General features: G+C 43.9%; 1 protein-coding gene across 3 annotated transcripts in view; it reads right to left on the bottom strand.

Annotated features, from left to right (window-relative positions):
- ZNF423 (zinc finger protein 423) overlaps nt 1-21,643 on the bottom strand; it is a 230,245-nt gene that overhangs the window by 141,556 nt on the left and 67,046 nt on the right. The window contains exons 1-3 of one of the 3 annotated variants that reach the window (XM_048316787.1): nt 19,350-19,445; nt 19,044-19,244; nt 15,124-15,204 (exon numbers count right to left, since the gene is read on the bottom strand). In XM_048316787.1, coding sequence (XP_048172744.1) covers nt 15,124-15,204; nt 19,044-19,140 — 178 coding nt within the window. In that variant the 5' untranslated portion in view covers nt 19,141-19,244; nt 19,350-19,445. Of the gene's footprint in view, nt 1-15,123; nt 15,205-19,043; nt 19,245-19,349; nt 19,446-21,643 lie in introns of those variants that run through there. The other 2 variants (XM_048316784.1, XM_048316785.1) reach the window with 2 other exon arrangements.

The following is a 21,643-nucleotide window of genomic DNA, read 5'->3' as shown; positions in this document are numbered from 1 at the left end:
TGCTTGCAGCAGTACCCTCCAGGAGCCTTTGACTTGGGCAACACTGCCAATCCACCACCTCATGGATCAGGTATTTTTTCTAATAAATAACTCAATATTCCACACCGTCATGAAGCATCACCCTGCACACTGAGGTCTCCATCATCATCTCAAGATCTGTGTATCATCAGCTGCCATACCAGCTCAAAGGTGCACAGCATCTGTCCTCACTGCCTCCCCCCTTCTGTGACCATTTCTTTCTTAAGGAGAGGCTTAAAGCAGGATGGGAAATTTAAGAATTAAATCACAGCCTTTCAGAATTGTTTTTCTTTCCGTCACAAAGCTATATTTTCACTTTGTGCAAAAATGGTAAAATAACTAGGAATGACCGAAGTGTCAGCAGTACAACAGCAGCCGTGCCAGGTGTTATCACAGATCCAGCTTGGGGCACAGAGGGAGGGTCATGTCCCACACAGGGACAGCCCCACTGCATCACAAAGGGCATCTGTGATGAGCTTTGCCCATGTCCAAAACAGCTGCAATTTAGTTTGTGATTGAAGTCCCAGCAGCCAAGGAACCAATGCGGACTGTTCAGCCCTGCTGCAGGGATCCCAGATGGTGACGTGGGGACCTGCCTGAGCCAAGGAGCACAAGGCAGCACCCTCACTGTGCCATTACCTGCTGGCTCAGATACACATCCACACCCAGCAGGGCCATCTCAGACTGCACTGCTCCTGTATCCCAAATGCCAGCATCACAGGCTGGCTGGGGGACAGGAGCAGCACACTCAGTTCTGTTAACATGTACTGCTGTCATGAATTCAGAGCCAGCCAACTGAAACATTAACGATCTGGTAAACTACAGAAAGGAACCAGCTCACAGTGAGGTCTGCAGCACAATTGCTTGACTTTTTGGGATGATGAACACCCATAATTCCTCAAGATTCCAGCAGGAGGTGAGGGGTTTTGCACTTTTGTAACTCAAGTATGTCATTAAGAATAAAAGTATAGGAAAATACAAATCCCCATATCCAGCAGTCCAAATAGCAAAAAATATGAAAGAAATATGCTATATTAGGAGACAGTCACTGGCTGCAAAAATCATACAAAAAGGGTATTCAGATGAGCCACTGCACTATCTGGTAATTCTTAGAAACACTACAGAGGTAACTTGCCACACCAATTCCACCACAGACACCACCAGCACTTCCAGCTGAAAAACCACCTCAGCTTTTCTGAAAGGTTTTCTAAGAAATCTTTTTTTCTCTTCTAGCAAGCCATGACTCACTGCCCTCTATAGCACAGACAGCTACTAGATACAGAATCTTAAGTGCCAGAAAATGCTCCACTAGCTCACAGAGAGTGTTTCAAGTGGAAGCTTCAAAACGGCCTCCAGAACCACACTCGTGTTCAAAGGAGGTGCTAGAGAACACGGCCGTGTGAAATTTGGCAATACAGATTCATTGGCAGGAACACGGAGGTTAGTTTTGGCTCACAGGAGATTCTCCACCCTGTAGTCTGCTTTGAACGTTTTAATGAAAAACTCAAAGTGAGATTCAGCTGCAACCATCAGTTTTTATCTAAGGTTGGTCAAAAACAACAAAAAAATCTATTTCTGTATTTATAAGGTTGGAGGAGGTATGCATCTCTCTTTAGAAGAGACTGTATTTTAATTATCTTTGGAAGAGAAGGTAGCTGGGAGACTGATAATTCTCTCTCACATATGCATGTAGGCAACCAAAACAGCAATGTGGTGGAGGAGGAGGTGAATTAGTTAGTATATCATACAACCTGTAGCACTGGGCAGCAGACAAGCCTGTCCACTTTACTACTTCCAGAAGAAAAGTTAGTCACTCCTCCCATGTATTTGTAGCAGCATAACAAGAAAATGCTGATCTCTTCAGCTTGAATAGAAATTTATCTCGGACAAAAAATCTACAGATGCTTCCAGAGGCGCTGAGGCCCAAATCATAGTTTTGCCTCTTGTATTTTGGAAAATCTCAAGCCTTGGAACACAAGTGGAAGGTGAATGAGATAAATCACAGGATGTCTTATTCTGACACGTGACAAGAGGAAGGAGAGAGAAAACCCGCTTGGGGATAGTGAGTAGGAATACAAGATAAGCAGGACAGCCACGCTCCCCTCGACAAGCATGCAAGTGAGCTGCCTGCCCCTCCAGGATCTCCAAACACTTAAAAGGCAAGAGGTAGTTACAGGCCACTAGAACATTTTCCACCCAGAAGACCTCCAATTTAAAGGGAGGGTCCCCTGCACCCTAAAAAATGAAGGATATCTTGCTAACACAGACTACCAACATTTACTTTAAGTTTTCTGCTCCCTGTAAAACCAGAGAACACATACTTAGCTTCCACATACTCTTCCACAGACTACACTGAAAATGTCAGAAAACAGGACAAGCTAGCTTATAAATAATTGCAAAGCCCCTCCTGAAAAGGGCTGAGAGGGAGGTGGGATGAAAGCTTCCAGCCAGGAAAGCTGTGACTGCCAAGGAGCAGAACAGAATAAGGACAAGGACAGTGTGTGATATCCCAGCTCCATCTGTACACAGAAATGAAAGGCATTGAGGAAAATATCAGTGCGGCTTATGGCAGGCATTCCCAGGTGTGGGAAAATCCTCGGGGGAAGAACACCATCAACAGAAAATACAGCAGACCTTATAAGAGACAGCTGACGTGGCAGATCCTACAAAAGCTTGTCTGCAGTATCTGAGTGTCTTTTGTTCCCTAGCCCCGTTCTTTCACCTGGCAGCTCACAGATTAAAAGACCTGAGAGATGTTCCTGTCACAGAAGACTTTTCCTCAAAAGGCTCCTAAAAGGAGGAGGGACCAGGGTAATGCAGGGTCCACTACAGGGGATGCCTGGCAGTGGAAGCTTTACCCTTCTAATAACAACTCCCCTACTTTTCTGGAAATTCTCCCTAACCCTATCCCCTTGCTACCTGCAGAGTGATAACAAAGCCAACATTGTCCATCAAGTCTCAATCTGAAGTGACTCAGTTATTCTCAGGAGCTTTGTGTTCATTTTTTCAGCCTGGCATCCTAAGAAAACAAGGTTTATGTCATCATATTGCCTGTCATATGTCTTAACTGTTGGTCCCTTCCTATTAACTTTTGAATCACACCGTACTGGGGATACAGGGCTATGAGAGAAATTGAGTTTCTCAGATAGAAATTGAGTTTCTCTAAGATCGGCAAACCTGCCTTTGATTGGGCAGGGCAGAGACCCCAGTTCATGTCTCTGCTGAGAGAAAGGCTAAGAGCAGAGTCAGCACTTATCCCTGCTCTTGGGCCTGTCCCAGGCAATCAGCACATGTGTGTCACCTGGCCGAACAGCACAGCTCATTCTGCTTCTTGTCCTGCTGGTAGGCAGAGGATGGGAAGGGGGGACGAGAGTGTTCTGTGGGGAATGAGGTCAGGTGGGGGGCTGAGCTGGACTTCAATGGAGAAACACATCATCACAAGTCTGGCCTCATACTCAAGAAAACTTATTTTCTCTGCCAAATTGCCTGTAACTTCATGACACATCATCAAGGACAAATGACAATATTTATCAAGTACTCTCTGAATCCAGAACGTAGCCGCACACAAAACAGCAACCAGTTGGAGAGCTCATCCATTAGATTTGTTGCTGCAACTTTTTCTTCCCTTTTGCCTAAGCAATGGAAAAGTCATGTTGAAGTGAATTTACTTCCTAATGTCACCACTTTCTAGGTCTGCACAATTAATGCAGGGTTTCTTGAAACAAGTAGAAAGCATGTGATGAATCAAACGTGAGCACTCAGGAAACAGCGCTCCCACAAGACTGCAAGGCTTGGCTCTGGAGTCAGTTTGTGACATTGGTTACAAGCAGCTATACACCCCAAATGTGCTCTGCGGAGGCATTTTTCTGTATCTGTGTACTAACCAAAATACCCATTTTTAAGGAAAAGTGAAGGAACAAAAGAAATGTCCCTTTTTTGCTGTAGCACCACACGGTAAATTTCATTCATCCTGTCCCAACTGCTTCTAGTGACAGTGGAGTGTTTGTCTGAATTTTTAACAGATGTTTCTAAGTACTCTTGTCCATTTCTCTCTCCTGAGGATTTCTGCAGCGGGATAGCTCTAGATAGTAATACAAGCAATCCTTGTAAGAGGCTCCGGGGATAAATCTGTAGACACTGCATCTAGGATGGGTGTGGGTATGGGTCCAAGCCTTATGAAACTTTGTAAATATTCCCTGAAGAATAGCAAGCTGGACTGACCATGCCTGCAGATGTTTTTGAGCTTACCAGCCCCACAGCAAAAAGCAAGACAGCTTACAGATAACTGCAACACTCCTGAAACAGCCCAAGAGCAGAATTTAAACTGAAATTTATAAAAGCAGGGGTATACTGGACCAGAACAGAATAATGCAAAGGATGATGTGTGATGGTGTAACTCAATTTCAATTCAAAATACCAAAGATGCTTCAAAGGGGACCAGTTGGGGCTGAGGCAGAATTTCCCAGATGTCAGGTTGCCCTTGGGAACAAGCACACTGGATTCACTTGACAGGTGTGAAGGTACTCAGAAGTAGTCAGTCACAACACAAATTGCTTTAAAAAAATAAAATCTCTGCTTTCATTTTTAAAGAAAGTGAGCATCTTGTGCTAACGCCTGGCAAGGAGGCAGTGATGTCTGCTTGAGTTTCTACACAGCCTGAAACAATCAGCTAAAACATGCTCATGGCTGCTAGTTTACATTATCGAAATGGAACCAGAGCTATTTAATTCTAAAATGAAATCTATTAAAGCTATTGTCAGTGTTTCACAGCAGCTGAAACTGTTTTTTTAAAAGGTCAGTCTACTAGCTAGAGAGTGAAAACAAGCAAGGCGGCTGTGCCAGCCCTTAAGACGTGGCTGCATCCTGCAGTCGGGTTTTGCATTCCCTTAAATGTCGGGCAAGAAGCAGCAGTGAGGTCCCAGCAGAGCCTGCCTGCCCTGCTAGCCACAGGGGACAGACAGAGGAGGCTCCACTCCTGCGGGGGACACACAACAGGGCAGCGGGAGCCGTGGGGTGAGCCCGCACGGGGCCCCCGTGCTGCCCCCACCACCGTACGCTGCACCCACGCCTTGCCGGGGCAGAGAAAGGGATGGCTGTAGAGGACACTACTTTTTTTTCAACCCATTCAGCTTTGTGGCCACTGTGTCATTCACAACAATACCACAGCCCTCCCCCAACCCCAGAAAACCCATAAAAACCCCAACCTAAGAACCACTTCCCCCACAACCAGCATAGCAGAGCCCCAAACACCCCCACTGCCAGCACAGGCCAAGCATTTGCTGTCATCTTCTGTATTAGCATTTCTGTTAACCCCTTTTGTAAGATCATTTGACTCGGTTTCAAAATTCCTCCTTCTGAAAAACACTTGTTAAATATTGGCCCTGACTGCTGAACAAACTGATAGCTTGGTAGTCATAATCCACAAGATATATTTAGCCTCACAAACTCATCATCAATGGATCTTGAAAGCATTGTAGCCAACCGACTGGAAACCACATGCAATACAAACACATAATAGAACTTTTAATGTGCAAAGAGACTAAACAAAAAGATCCTTGACCTTCTTGCTTTCCCTTGCATACCATTATCCCCAGCGAGACAGCAAATGGAATGACGTGGAGAGCAACAGCTACCAACAAGCAACTTAGGAAGCCAATTTCTACAGTAGTTAAGCAGTTAATGACGTTAATCAGAATGATAACTTATTAAATTCTATATTTATGCAAATAGCATTTTGGCATATCGCATGGAGACCTGAGTAGTGGAGCTTGCCAGGGAAAGGTCCCAACATCTTTTATATTTACCATTTTGGTGTTTTTAATACCATGTAAAAGCGTCTGTGACAGTCGGTACATCAGACAAACCACACTTAAATAAAATGCTACAGTCATAAATTAATCTCCATTATTCCAAAAAGATTAATGAACAAATTGTTTAATTCTTAACCTTCATGAAGCAGAGATTAATCTCTGCAGCCACATCCAATCTCTGCCATTATCTTTTTAACAAGAAGATGACATTTCTTATAAACCTTCCTAAACAGGCAACAATTATTGAACAAAGAAAATAACAGGTACAACTCCCTCTCTCAGGGCTACAGTAGCCAGGGAATCTATAGCACACAAATATAAAGTAACAGAGTAATTTATGACTGACATGAAAGGACATTATCTGTATGTAATGAGATAAATCAGAAAAAGTACAGCTTGGGGTAGGCAGAATTTACAGTTATCTTAGTTTTGTAAAACCAGTGTTGAGAACTTACTGTTTTCCAAGAGAAAATAGCTGGGAACTTCTTGGGTCTGGGTCGCATTTAAATTCAACAAGGATGGAAGAAGCAGGGGATTGGATGAAGAGCTATGAATTGCACTTTTAATTGCTTTCAAGATGTCAAAAAGAACATCAAGATGTGCTTATGCATGTAGTTTTCCGTTTTCTTAATTCTGTTGTTTAATAGAATTAAATTCTGCACAGATTTTACCCATTCATTCAGTTCCTTCTCTATCTTCAGGAAAATGAGGTGAGAACCACTTCTGCAAGATGTGAAAAAGAGTAATTCGCCAATTGAAATTGTACCTCTGTTTTGAAAATCAGTAATATTGCTTATACACAAGCCCTAATTGTTGATTTATTTATGTACATATCTTGGTATCTGGGTACCTTTTCTTTGTTTGTGCAAACCTCACAACACGATGTTCAAATATCTCTGGAAAAAATAATTGCCTTTTTTCTCCCCTTTGGGTACAAATTTCTGTGTTTTAAATGAATGTGCAGGTTTCCTATTGCTGCTTGAAGCCTTCATTTCAAAATACCAACTAATTGTAGGTTTAATTAAAACAGAGTGGTTTATATCACAAACACATCTTTTTTTTTCAGCATATATCTTCTTTACCTTAATGTGATTGCTGGCTATTAAGAGAAAAAGGATTTTTTTTTTTTAATTTTAATGAAATAATTCAAAGTTTTACAGCAACTCACTTTATAGAGTGAACTTATGCAAGCACCGAAGCCTTTCCAGAGAAAACAGGATTCTCCGCACCTCCCTCTGGCTTTTCTCCCTACTGAATGCCGTGGCCTTCACTCAACCAAAGGAAATGAAAGACAGACTGAGACAACAGCATCACGTGGGTGAAGGTCAGATTGATTTTCAGCTGTGTGGTGCTATTTTATCACCCTCAGGACAAAAGTTAAGCCCTTCATTTTTTTTCATGTCTGCTTTAACAGAGCAACTTTTTTTTTCCCCTGAAATTTTTGGTTGGGGTCCATACCACTAAAATTATCAAGGATAGCCTAATTTAAAACATTTGTGAAGACTTTCCATCATCACAGTAAAATGCAGAGCAGCCCACACACCACAGCATTTCCATGAGTTTTCTCTATTCCCTGTATACAAACAGCGGCTCCTTGAAACTACTGAGGTTTCTGCAGTGACATTCACTGACAGCAAAGCAGACTGGAATGCAGCTGCTGGCTGTTCGCGATGATCCTGGGCACAGAAGAAGAGCAGTTGCTATCTCAAAAGGGGCAAGTTCACAAATTGTTTTTTCTCCCCATCCTCCCTTCCTTTCCTCTCCTCCCTGCTTGGAGAGGCCAAGCTCTCCGAGAGCTGACCCTCCCGCCTGTCACTCGGCAATCCAGACATGCACGGTCAATTACTGTGGCAGCCTCTGGAAAAACACGGAGTTTTGCTAACTCCAACTGCACTTTTCCCAACTCCAATACCATTTACAAAATCACTGTCCCCCAACTTGCTGTAAGAATTGGCTCTCCTCATTTGTCTTCTAATTGAGAGAGATTCTCCCCTAAGTAATAATGTTCTTTTCAATACAGTCAATTTTTATCTAGTTGTGTCTTCAAAACTGAACTGATTAACCTAAAATGAAACATTTTATACCTCATAGATACATATTTGCATACCCAGTTATTGAGAGAAAGCATCTTCCCTCCCATTTCCAGTTTTCTGAATGACATGAAACTCAGTATTCTCTCATTTAAGCTATGAGACAAGAATTTCCTACTCGCTTTCATTTCCTTTTGTTCTGAATCTTGGGTTGAATTTGTCTTATTTTGTGTGAAGAGTGCAACAGCATCATGACTGCCTCCTAAAGATGACAGTTCATCCTCCATAAAAAGCAAGGAATACTATCTGCTTTACTTATATGTGTCAGAAGCCCTGGTCCAAATCAAACCCAGTTACCCTTGATACCATTGAAACATCTTGAAATACAATTCCTACATGAAACAGCTCTTGTAAAACAAACCACAACAAGTGTCTGTAAGAGAGGAAGGAGTAGTGACGGGCTGTAAGGTGACATCAAGCAGCTATCCAGGTTGGATCTGGATGCAGTCCGAATGCAAATTAAATAAATTGCTAGGTTTTGTGAACCAAGATTTGACTAGCACGTCTTTAGTTCATCTGAACCTAGCTGAGTCTGCCTCTGAAGCAGCACACGGAGCAGCATGATTTCTCACAGCACCACAAGGAGATCTGCAGTCTCCAGACCCCAGGATGGTTCAAGGAAGGCTCTGCATCTGCACAGAGCTCCAAGGAAGAGCCAGCTCTGGGACAATGGACAAGAGAGCAACTGCAGCTGAGTCAAGGAGAAACCAGTAACACAGCAAGGTGTAACTTTAATGTATAAACCGTGAAATGGCTCGGTTACATGCGGGGCTGGGAAAGGGCAAATACCACCACAGCATAGGGAAGAGGACTGTTGAGAACAAGATGCAAAATGGCACAGCCCAGAAAGGAGCAAGCAAGGAAAAAGCCTTCGAGGCACGACCATAGGGACACACATGCAGGCAACAGGGAGAGGAAAGGGCAGAGAGCGGCCACCCCAAGCACACAGCCAGAACACGAAAAAGCACAACACCAAATGATGCACAGACGGACCACAAGCTAAGCACTACCATAAATAACTGTCCTAGATGCATGATGAATTTTTTGGCTTGTTTTGGCTTGGTTGGTTGCTATGGTTGATTGATGCAGATTGAACAATGTACTTCAAACCTGCTTACACTACACTTGGAGTCCAGTAAATTACCTCTATTCGGTTTTGTTCAAAGAAAATAAACACAGGTGTGTGTATTTATATTTCTGTAGACCACGAGTATATAAAGGGAATTTACTCTGCTTCCATCTTTCCAAATTTTCTAATGAATAATTAGTAGATGTAGATTTCTAAAATGACCATTTAGTATAAATTATATCAAATCTCATTTATTTTAAGAGATATCATTAAGTGCAAAGTCTGCATGAGTGAACTGAGTTCACTGTAGAGGAAATGACTGGGAATTATGTTCAAAAATCTATTCAAATGTTTAATGTAACAGATTCCCTGGAGAAGACAAAAGCAATGGGCTTCTTCAGCCTTTCCTTATGTTCTCCTCAGCAAGCATAACAGTAATTGAGTAGCAACAAAAAGAGGAGCCAAAAAGTCTTTCACCCTTATGGCTGAGAACAATTTTCAAGGAAGCCTAAGGAAGAGATGGACCCACACTCCAAAACAGTGATGCTTTCAAGAGGAAGCTCACCCCCACCATTACAGATGTCAGTAGCAACAAAACCCACCTGGATTAAAGACCTTGGCTCTCCCACCAATTTCATGCATGTCATTAGGCAAATCAGTGTAGCCACAGTAATTTTCAAACAAAATAACTCAAGCTATTAATGGGGAAGGTCTTGAATTCTCCCCCAAATGCTGACCTCTCGTTCCCCTCATGTTGACATAAGGCTTGTGCAGCTCCATAAGGCACCAAATCTGGGAGCTGCACCAACTGAAAATCAATCCCTTAAATTGTCAGCAATGTCAGCTCCCAAAGACAACACAAACCTTTTACCAGCATAAGGCAGGAGATGGAAGGGAGGAAGGAAGTAGTCCAGTAGCAGTCAAAACTTAAGCCAAATTAGAATGACAACTTTTTAATTCCATGATGATAAAAATACCAATTCCTTGTGTCAGGAAGGGGTTGCTAATCAGAATGTTTAAAGACTACAAGGTGCTCGAACGCCCTACAAAGTATTCAGTGTGAACAGACCAAGTACCTTGAAAATGCCAAATCAATTTTTCATTAGTTAAGACAATGAAAACTGCTTGTAATAAGCAAGATGTTGGAATAATATTACCTGTATTTACATGTAATTTAACTTAAATTTCTACTGAGTTATTTACAACAATTTTAAATTGAATATGAAATTACGAAATTCGCCCTACTATTAAAAGCACCTATTAAAATTACTTAAGTGAAACAGCATTCAATACATACATACTTGTTGCCAAAGCTTTGAAGAAAGTCAGAAGCTGCTTAGACCTCTGGCGGAGGTCCTCTGATGTGCAAGCCCAGCTTGGAGAGCAACAGCCTCTCCAGCAGGTGCAGGGAAAATGTGTCCCTTATTCAGTTTATTTGAGTGGTTCAGTCCAATACACAGTTTGTGAGAACAGAGGAGCTGCTTGGCAGATGATCCCAAGTTTGCTTCTTGCCAGCCTACGGCAAAGAAAGGCGTGAGACGCCCACGGACCACACAGGCACCCAGCTGAAGTTGTCCCCGGGAGGACGCACACCTGGGTGGGTCCCTGCTGCTCCCACGGGGCAGGGGTGCGCGCTGCCGGCCATTCCCCAGGAGCCCGCGCCGCCCTCCCGCCGGCCGGCACTCGAGGCAGGAGCCCAGACTCCCACACCCAGGGGCCATGCAGAGATGCTCCAGCGAGCGCTCCCAAAGCCAGCCAGCTGAAGAGGACCAACCCATGCTGGCACATTTCCCTAAAGCCAGCCGGCACCAGGGGGTGGAGGCTGCTTTCTGGCTTCCCCAAGCCTGGAGCACAGTTAATAACATGCCAGCTGTATCTGCAGACAAGCCAAGTTTAATGAGGCTACAACAAAAGCATTCAAATATGCACTACAGAACTTCTGTAGGGATTTTTTTCTAAAGCTTGTTTTTAAAAAATGAAAGATTGGAATTCTTGACAATGTTTGTACACACACTTCCTTCGTTTTTAATTGATTTTTTTTTTATAATTATATGCCACAAATTCAAAGAAATCAACATTAGAAAGACTTGTTTAATCCCACTACTTCCAACAGCAAAATTATGCTGTGTGATGAGTGCTTGAAATGCACTGCTGGTTGCTTTTTTCTTAATAAACATTGAAGTCTTAATTGTTTTTCCCCTACATGGCCAGACACCATCTTTTTGTCTGCCAGGTCTTCACACTAGGACAAGTCCTATCCCTCACCTCCTGCTCGGGAGCCAGGACAGACATGCCAACGTGACCACTGGCACAAGTGATGGAGGAGATAGCTGACCCCTTCACTCTCCTATCAGCCATGCCTCACCACATCCCTGTCTCTTACTCTGGGTCAAGGTACGCGAGGTATCAATAAGAGCATCGCAAACAGGGATTTAGAGACAGTGGAGGGAGCAGCAAAAGAAGTCTGCTTGGGCATGAGGGGATGGAGGAGGTAGAAGAGGGGCAATTGCTCGCTGTCTCCTTCACCAGAAGAACCAGAGAGTATCAAATGAAAGCAGGTGACAAAACTGAAGTGAACAAAAGGTGATGCTTTCCCCAATGTGTAGCTGAACTCTGGGTCCCCACCACAGCAAAATCTAACTGCACTTCAAAATGGAAGTTTATGGAAGAAGATTGTCTGAATAATTTGACTAAAAAGCATCATAAACTGCTCAGAATTAGTTTGTTGACAGCTAGGAAAACATTCTGGGGAAACAGCACAATGGGACCATCAGGCTGGCTCTGTACGGCCATCCTTATATGAAGAGTACTTACCCAACTGTCTGCAAAGGGACAGAGGAAGAAATCAGGAAAAAACCCCACAGTCTCAGTGCATCTCTTTTACACTGCTTACATTTGCAGTCTAAAGATCTCAATGGCTCTGAATCTGCCAAGGCTGTTGATATGGCCAACGGTTTTGTCCCTCAACAACCCACAAGAAGGCAATGTGTGCCCTTCAGCAGCGTCCTAGCCAGAAATAATCTATGCTCTTGTCCATCTGAGACAGGACGACCCCAGCACATCCTCCACCCAGCTCTCTAAGGCTTTATTAAAGGCCACTTTATAACAAGCACATATCTATTGTAGTCCCCAAGCTACCCTCACTGCAGTTCTGAATTGAGTTTCATAAACTGGGTTTTGTCTACAACCCCCTGAATACTGGGACCTGCTTATAGCAACACGGATCCTCCTTCCTGCAGGCACAGCTGCTCTTGTAGCACTCAGCAAGCTCCAGCCTGGGAAGGAACCCTTTCCACTGAAACCCCTCTGTCCTCTTTTTTTTTTTTTTTTAATAAAACCCATTTATTATTTACTTAGATTTCTGTGTGCTGAGAAACAAACCTGCCCTATGTAGACCCCAACAGTCCTCCCTCTGCTGTACCATGGCAATGGATTACCCTTGCAAACAGAAATCCGAAGCAGGAGGAGAAGGGGAGCTGGAGCTCTGTCACCCCTGGTGCCCCAGAAGGACTGTGTGAGGCCTGAGCTGGTGCAGGGGGATCTGGGCAGGCTCTGGCTTCCAAATGCAGCTCCTGCTGCACACAGGAGCTCTCCCGGCCAGCACCCGGCACAGCTCTTGCTTCACAGCATTTGGGGTGCTCCAGTCCCTGTGCATCTCTCTGTTGCAGATGCAGCAAAGGAGAAGAGACTGGCTTCTCAGCCAGCCAGGGGCAACCTGTTCAAGATATCCAAAGGACACATGTTTCCTTTAAGAGGCCTCATTTGAAACATGTACCCACTTTCTCTTTTATCCATTTCCATGCATACCTGTGCTTATTTTGCAAACTACTTTTTGAACTAGATAAAAGCAGATAAAAGAACTCAATTAAAGTAGCAAGTATGAAAGAGTCCCTTGCCAATACAAGCAGGCTAACTTGTCATCCTCAGCTCCTCACTGGGCCATATGTTTAAAAGTGACAAGGAAAATGGTCTTCCTGCGTGAAAAACATATGCTGCTTGAGGAAAGACATCATCATTGCTAAGAAATTTTGTGCAGCCTCAGAATGCATAGCATCCACAGTGACCGCTGGCTACATGGGGGCTGAGAAAGGGGTGGAGAGAGCTCATTACCTCCCTCCTGCCAGGGGTTTTGGTAACATGCAACCAAGCTGCCCACAGCCACGCTGGCAGCGCTCCTATCTGGACACGCAGTGCCTGGTGCTGCCTCCCTTGCCACTATTCCCAGGGGGACTGGCACAAAGGTGGCCGTGGCGATTTGCAGGGGATGGCGCCTGGCGCACTGGCACACTCTTATCAGCGAGCACACTGCCCAGCTTCGCGCGCCGGCTCCCGCGCGGCTGCGGATCTGCCGTGGGCTCACCGCCGGCCGTGCTCTGGGACACCCTCCATGAGGCCACACAGCAAATACCCAGCTGGGTGCTTATGGCCAGCAGGCATTGTTTGAAATTCTCATGTCCCCCCACCACAAATCCTTACAGGCACTGGCATGCCTGTAAAATCCAGGAAAGCCTGAGAAACGAGCGCTGAGGCTCAGCCCCACTAACACCTCGCCGTGCCGAGGGGCTGAACACGGGGCCGCGTGCCCTGGGCACAGCCCGGGGTCTCACCTACCTTTGCCTGTGGATGACCCTCCAAGCTGATGGGTAAGCAGCACTGTTAGGGAGCACAACACTTGGCACAACTTTGTCAAACATACGCAATATGCGACACGCTACACTAAAGCACATTTGCCATGTGTGGGGGCAGAGCCAGCGCCGGTGCCTCAGCACACTCTGCACGGGATGCGCTGTGAAACCTCAGCACGGCCAGGGGCACCGTAGGCTCTGTTTGACGTGAAATTTGCAGCTGTTCTTCTGCTTGTCTTCAGATCCCAATTCAGATGTGGGAATGTGCTTTATGTTCTACAAGATAAATACGTATTTCACTGAGCACCTGCAGAGAAAGCCAGTCAGCACGGCTCCTGATCAGCACACTGATTTTCTGGCACATGCAAGCAGAAGTCCTAGAAAAAGCCTCTTTGCAGGCTGGTTGGGAACCTCCGGGAAAACTCAAACATCACCTGTGTGGTGACAGCAGTCAGGGCAGTCAGACCTCAGACCACCCAGCCACGTGTACCCCTACAACAATGTGGGGTTTCAGAGATCTCAACACAGAGGGCATGAATACTGACTGCAGGGAGATGTGCAGCACCTGGACACTGTGGCCAAGGCAGCTGCCGAGCCCTGGGGAGCTCTGTGCTGTCCCTGCACCTGGAGAGGGGATGTCTGTGACAAACTAAGGACAGGAATCTGCACTTGGAGCCCTCCAAGTGATTGACAATAAAAACACTGCCCCGGTGCCCATTTTCAGATCTAGACAGCAAGAACTGAGGACTCCAGGGAAAATCCATGTTTTTACAGTTTGTGATATTACTGAGCTTTTCTGGTGCCAATTTTAAAACACTGCTATGACCTCTGGAAAGAAGGGAAACTGCATTTCAGCACGACAACGCAGAAAAGAACAAAAAAAGGAAACTTGTTATTTTTTTAAGCTGGAAACACTAGTCAGGTTAAGAGAAAGGAGCAGAATTCTGGCAAGGACAAGAGCACTCAGACTGAGTCACAACACAGTAATTAGGGCCACTAGGTCATTAGAGACACAGCTGTATAAACTAGGTGTATAATTAAGTTTCCACACTGCTTTTTCACAACTGTATTTCAGTTTCTTTTGTGGAGGACAATCAGTAATTCATTAATTTAAAGACATAACAACAGCAGCAGCAAAAAGAGAGAAAAATCTCTGACTTGCCAATCAGGTGCAACCAAAGATTACAATTTTGGGAAGGGCTAATTTTGGAAATGTATATAAGACATCTCTCTTTGTCAGTGGGAAGTAGAAAGTGCCACCTGACAAAAACATTCATGAGACATTGTCACTTGTTGACAAGCTGCTGTATATGTGTTTCTGGATAAGCATCCCGCAAATACGGTTGCATGGCAATTAAAATACTTGTAGCAGGTGAAATAAAAGAAAATGCAAAATTATACACTAGCATGAAACAGTTACAGTACCTCGTTTCAAACGTAAGCCTAGTGTACAAGTTACAGGGCATTTAAAAGGAGCAACTGCAAGACTTTAATTATAAACTAGTTCCTACCGTACAGTAGTTTAGAAAAATCAGCTGCTTCCAAGCTGGCAATATCCATATATAGCTCTGCTGCTGTTTGAAACAGACAACCTGTAAAGTTATCAACAACAGAAGAGGACCTCATGAAATGCTCAGAGACCCCGCCAAAACCTACTTCTGTCCACTTCATTGATGTGTTAATTTGCTTTAAAACACTCTACATTCACTTGAGAATCTGAAGAAATAAGTTTACCTGAGACTATTCTGACCCATGGAGGAAAGGGGTGGAGGAAGCAAAAATAACACAATAAAATACTGGAGCTAAACTCAGACTAATGCAGGTAGATTAAAACACACAAGCAGAATGACAAAGCTTGTGACATTCTAGACACTTTTTATCTGACAACAAACCGCTTGGCACCAGCCACCAGACAATGATATATCACAGAATAGTTGCTTGATGTAGGGAGCCTCTGGTGCTTGTTGTAGGACACAGTTAAGTTGTAAATCCATGTGTAGTTCTTTACTCTTGTCACTAACACTGTAAGATAGCATCATGCTATACCTACACTGTAACAGCAGCATGCAAAAACACATATGAAAAAGGCTGCATGTCATGCCAATGGCAATTACTTAGTCCTCTCCAGTTTAGAGGATATGGGATACCAGTGAGTTGTAAAGTAATTTTAAAAGCTTAACACAGCCAGTGTATACACTAGGTGTTTTTATTTGTTCTCAGACTATTTTTCAAGATGCTGCTGTTGAAGGCACTGCTTCCAGGACTGCTGCAGGAGAATTCATTTGTGGGAGCAAGCTGGGAGACAAGGGAAGACATAGCCAGTAAGGAAATGTGATGTTCTTTTGGTACAATTTAGGCCCCCATTTAGGCCCTTTTCAGATCCCCGTAGACACTGGGAACCTACAACCTGCAATCACAGACATCAGTCATGAGCAAAAGGCATAAAAGGCACCTAATTCTGTCAGAAGGAGAACATCTCTACTACACTGACATCAAAAGGAATGCCATGCACCTATGCTACCAGAGATGTCTAGATTTCAGCAGTGTTTTGTCCTCAAAGAAACAAGTCTGAAATACATGAAAAAGCAAGGGGGGGAATGGCTGTTTGTTACTTCCTTACATGTCAAAGCAGCTGCATTGAAACTGTATTATAACTTCAGCACTCTGTAATGAATTTCTAAGGGATTCCAGTGAAATAGATGGTTTATCCTGTTCTTTGGAGTGATCTCCTGTAATCCTGCAACACTCCTGAGCTACAATACCTTCCTAACTTCAGTATCCCAAAGGAAGTCATTAGTTATGTTGTATTATCAGCCTGGTGATATTATTACTACAAATATTACCTGTATTGATCTGGAGCCATGTAGACATGACTGAAAGCCCTGCTTCAGATTAAGACATGAAAATCTAGCTTGCCAAGAGGTCAGGCACTGCATTACAACCTCGGGTGTGTCAGGCAGGCATCACAGGCAAAAGGAGTGCAGGGTAACTAAGGACACAGGCAAATAGCTTTTTTGTAGGGTAAAATATTTAAATATAACACACTTTCTAAGGAGGTCTTAGATTTTCACCCAGGTGGTGCAAGTCTTTTTAGCTGAACTGGACAAAGACACACATTTTGCATGTTTTCCTCAAAAATCCTCATGGTTATCAGACCATGTATTAAACTGGTGTATCTGAAAGGGTTGTTTTTACCTCAAGATGAGGTATGTGAATATCAAGCAATATTCCAGACTGTCTTCATGGAAACATTCTCATTCCAAAATATATGAGTGCAATCTTCCTATTTACTTAAAATCACTTCAGGACACTGAATTAAACTAAATAGAAAACAGATACTCTTGTTCTGGAACAAGGATTGTCCTCACATGGAGACTTATTTCATGTATATGCAGATAGTTATATGGTGCCTTTTTGGGACAAAATGTCTTTGCAAATCATCAGCACATGTGAAGACAGTAAAAGAAGACAAAATTATGTTACCTGCAATCAAGAAGAGCAATGGGAATACTGACAAATTATTTTGATATATCCCTAAAAATATAATTTATTTTTCTTAGTCTCACTAACAGAATACTACACTGAGGGTAAAAAAAACCTGAGGCGTGAAAACACTGAATTTACATGAATAGAATCTCTAGGTTGCTATGTTTTAATGCAGATTTGCCTCTGGAAAAAAATTGCTCCTTTTCATAGCACTACTGTCACCTGTCATAACCTTACGTTCCTCCTCTGGAGTCCCCATCAGCAGTGCGTGCTCCACTCTGCCAGTTGTGCCATTACAGCTGTTTGGGGACCACACAGGGAGCCAGAACCAAGCAGACATTTGGGCTAAAAAGAGCCTCCTTTTAGGGGGCTCACCCCCAGCACCATGAGCAGCTGTCCCAGCACAACTGAGGAGACCAGGCAGCGATGGAGCAGCAGCTGCCCAGGGCGCTTCTCCCTTGAAAATGACCAGTGTCCACACGGGCTGTGCCCTTTGCCTTCCGGTTTGAAAAACATGGGGTTTTCTGAATAGGAAGTTACATCCTCTTGCTTACTCCCCTGCAGCAGAGTGCCATGTGCAGAAGTCTCAGGCCAGTGCTGTGGCTGCCAGCTGGCTGGGAAATTACCCTGCAAGAGGTGGCCTTTCGATTTTACGCACTTTCAAGTTTGCAGCCTGTGTAGGGCTTAAATGAGAGTGCAGAGGAAGGAGCCCTGGGGGCAGGCTTAGGACTGCAATCCCTATCCAACTGCAGGCTGGGGAAAAGCCCCAACATGCCTCTGTCCTTCCTCCCAGCAAGCAGATGGGAATGAAAGCAGGGGGTCCTCTCCTCTGCAAGCCAGAGTGAGACAAGGGAGGGTGCTCTTGGGGTGGGAGTCAGACCAAGCCAAAGCCTCCACCTGACCCTCCCTCCCTTGCTGTATTCCACTCCTTGTATTTTTCTTTGCTGAGCATCATTTTACTTATGCCCAAAAAGGAGAGCAGAAAACATAGACTAATTACAAAACATATTAAGTGGCCAGTAGGAATATGCACTCAGGGGAAAGATGATGGGATACTGCTGCACCAGACGAGAAACTAACCCTCCTGCCTTCTGCCAGCCTTGACCTACCCGTCTGCCATAACGGCAACTGCCTAAAAATAATTTAAATTAGTGTGGAGGGAAAAGTGATGGCAGAGTATTCAACTCTGGGAAGGTGAAAGATAAGAATCTCTGATTTAAATACATATGAACATATTCTGTGCTCCCCCTCCTAAGATCTTATTTAATCTTTCGTAAAATCTGCAAAGCTTTTTGCTACCCCTGTAAATTGGCTTAGCGTGCTCCGCTGAGTACCTGCTGCTACTGCTGGCCATGCAGAGGCAGCCCTGGAAAAGCAAGGTATGTTGCAATTGTTCACACCGGTGCTCTGAGCTTATTCTTACTTTACAAAAAGTAAAATCAAGATCGGCGTAGGCTGATGCCATCCTCACTTCCATAAAATTCAAAAGGCAATGTAATAATAACCTAGGGAGAATGCTGTATTTTTAGGGTGGGATTACAGAACTCGCACTATGAATTTTAATCTCAGGAATCATCATGTTCTTTTACGGGGTTCAGAGGCCTTTTTTCCTGGGAGTTTTGCACATTTCAGTCATTTAACTTTTTTAATCTTCCCACATTTGGAGCGAGAGGGAAAAATACCTGCCTGAAACTTTTAGCATTAAAAAACCCCACAACATTTTTGTCTAACGTAATTACTGACAGATTCCAATTGGAAAGCTGTTGCTTTTATTTTAATTTTATTAAAGGAGTGAACAAAGGCTACCCAAGGCACCACAATAAAATTACATTAACTGTAAAATTACATTATTAATTCTTTAATCTCACTTGAGGCCTCAAGCTGTTGCTATGTCCAATTACCCAGCTAACCACCTGTCAGAACTGTACAGCTAGTTTAACATTACCTCCAGGACAGTTGTGTGCCCTGTGTTCAGTCAGGTCTGCCAGTGAATCGAAGTCCTGCTGACAGTTATCACAGGTGTAAATTGACTCATCCTCCATGTCTTCATCTTCCTCATTTCTCTCTTCCTGGCTCGTCACACTGTTCCTCTCTTCCAGGGCCCGGCTGTCCTTCGCTTCGCTCTCCAGCTCTCCTCCCAGGCCACCTGCCAACAGCAAGAACATCCTCTAAGTTTGAGAGGTCTGAAAAATAAGAGCTTTAAGAAGGATGTTGTGCTTATTAAGATACATTTAATTACAGTCGCTCTCACATTATTCCCGACACCTTTCATTATATTAATGTGGTTTTTATATCATGTGGTGCAACAATTCTCAACTGTATTCTCTGCTGCTTAGTGCGAATCCTGCAAACACTGTCTCCTAATCTTCTCTGGTGGGTGTGTAGCAGGAGCCTCTAACTCTGTCATATAAAGTTGTTAGTGTTTTATCACTTAACCAGATTCTCAAAGCTTTAAAAATTGGCAAGATTAATTACAGCCCGCAAAGAAAAGGCATGCGCTGAATTTCAATTCTCAGTGCTCTCCTCTTCCCACCGCCCCCAAGCCCCAATATTAGTAACAACAAGAGAAAAAAACACTCTAGTTGAATATCCCAAAGCACACACATACCCCAGGACATGAGAGGTCTTGCTGAACTAATGAGAGGCACTCAGTGGGGCAGATGAGCCTGACATTGTGCTGACCTAGCTGAGAGCAGACACATTGCATCTGACCTTCAGGGCTCTCAGATATTTTTTTATCTTGGTCTGTGGCCAGAGTGTGGGCTAGGACATACATCTTTGCCAACCCCCCCAAGTTTTTATCTGCATTTGTGCACAGGGAGATTGAGCTCTCTGACAGCTCCAGAAACTCCCCAGTGTAGGGAATCGAGCACCCCAGGGCTGTGCAGGTGGCAGCTCCACACAGGGGGCAGCTGGCTCTCCATTGACCATGGGGTGGGTGGCAGGACAGCTGCTCACTCCCCCCAGTACACCCTCCATGGCCTTCATGAGGGATAAGCTTGCAGCCACATCCTCCTGCTTCCAGGACACCCCCTTGGCCACAGTGGACACAGACGTGCCTGAAGCCAGTCCATGCAGCACTGTGACAACCCTCACTTGGGTTCTCTGGAGAGGTACCAGAGCTGAAAATTCCCTTCTAAGTCCCTGCTGCCCTCTCAGCAGGGAAAGCATCCATTAGGCACACTAGCCATGCTGAGCAGACTTTGGTGACCGGCTGAAACAGAGCTGCCTCCATCTCTTCTGCACAGAGGTTCCCCAACACAGGTGATACAGCCCCAGGTGCTACACCTGCACTATTTCACTTGCCTCCGCCAGCACTCACACTCTTAATACACCCTGTTGGTATGATGGGAACGCTTGGGAAGTCATTCAGAAAGTGAAACAGAACCACAGACTTCCAGCAGAAGAGATCCTCACGCACTGGATGACCCCAAAAAGCCCAGGAGCTGCACTCAGCCAGGTAAGAGGGAGATGCCACCTTGTTGGTTTGGGATGCATTTGGGTTTTAAGGCATTAAGAAAAGACCAGCAAACAGAGAGATGAATTGTTTCTAAAATTAGATCAGCGCCAAAAAGATTAAGGACAAGCAATGCTGAGAACACAAAGCAAAGCTGAAAATAAAATTTATTAAAGATGAAAACTGGTTATCACAAGCACTGCAATTCAGACACACACATTAGTAGAGCTGTGCTACCACTATCCAGCCAGAGCACATTTCATACCATCTTCTGCTCTGCGCATGGTAACATAAATCAACTGGTGTAAAACACTCTGCAGCTTTCCATGGAGCACTCATAACATGACGTACCCTTCCAATTGCAATGGAAATATTAAAAATCAGTGGCTGCTCGTGGTGTGTCACAGCATCCCTCTTAGCAGTTAACTGATCTGCACATTTTCAGATTCTTTTACTGCTAAATTATACATACCTTTCTACTACAAAATTTCCATTAAGGGCAAGATATAATATTCATCTTAACAAATCAGATATGCCACTTACACAGCAGTAATGAATTTAAGGATTTAGTTATAAAACGTATCACTTACTAAGCACTCTATATTGTAAGTCATCATCCATACTATGTTTATTCAATAAAATGCCACTAGCTGAACCTCATATTTTATAGACTCCTCCTTAAATAAAAATGTCTTGTAATGAAAAAAACCCACAATTCTGGTTCTCTTATATTACTATTTCACCAAATAATAAGTCACATTTAGAGCTATGCTAGCTTTGCTTTATTTCACACATCATTTAATGTACATATTCAAATTATCACTTGCATTTTGTCATATTTACTTGGCACATCTTTATACAGTGTCTCATTCCAGACTGCAATCACAAACATTTTAGCTCATTCAATCTTTTTTAAAGCCTGTATGTCCTGCAGACTTGATAGTTAATAAATCAGAATGTCAACTCTGCAGTTTTATGACAGAAACCTATAAAAAGAGTCCAACTGTATAAATGTAACCTAAAGAATTGGCACCTGCGTCCATGCCGCCTGCTGACAAAGGCCCCAGAGAAGCACATCTGAACCGACT

This window comes from Corvus hawaiiensis, chromosome 12 (genome assembly GCF_020740725.1).
Source record: "Corvus hawaiiensis isolate bCorHaw1 chromosome 12, bCorHaw1.pri.cur, whole genome shotgun sequence".
NCBI lineage: Eukaryota > Metazoa > Chordata > Aves > Passeriformes > Corvidae > Corvus > Corvus hawaiiensis.
The sequence above is the reverse complement of the archived record's forward strand: the minus strand, read 5'-3'. Positions and strand labels throughout refer to the sequence as shown.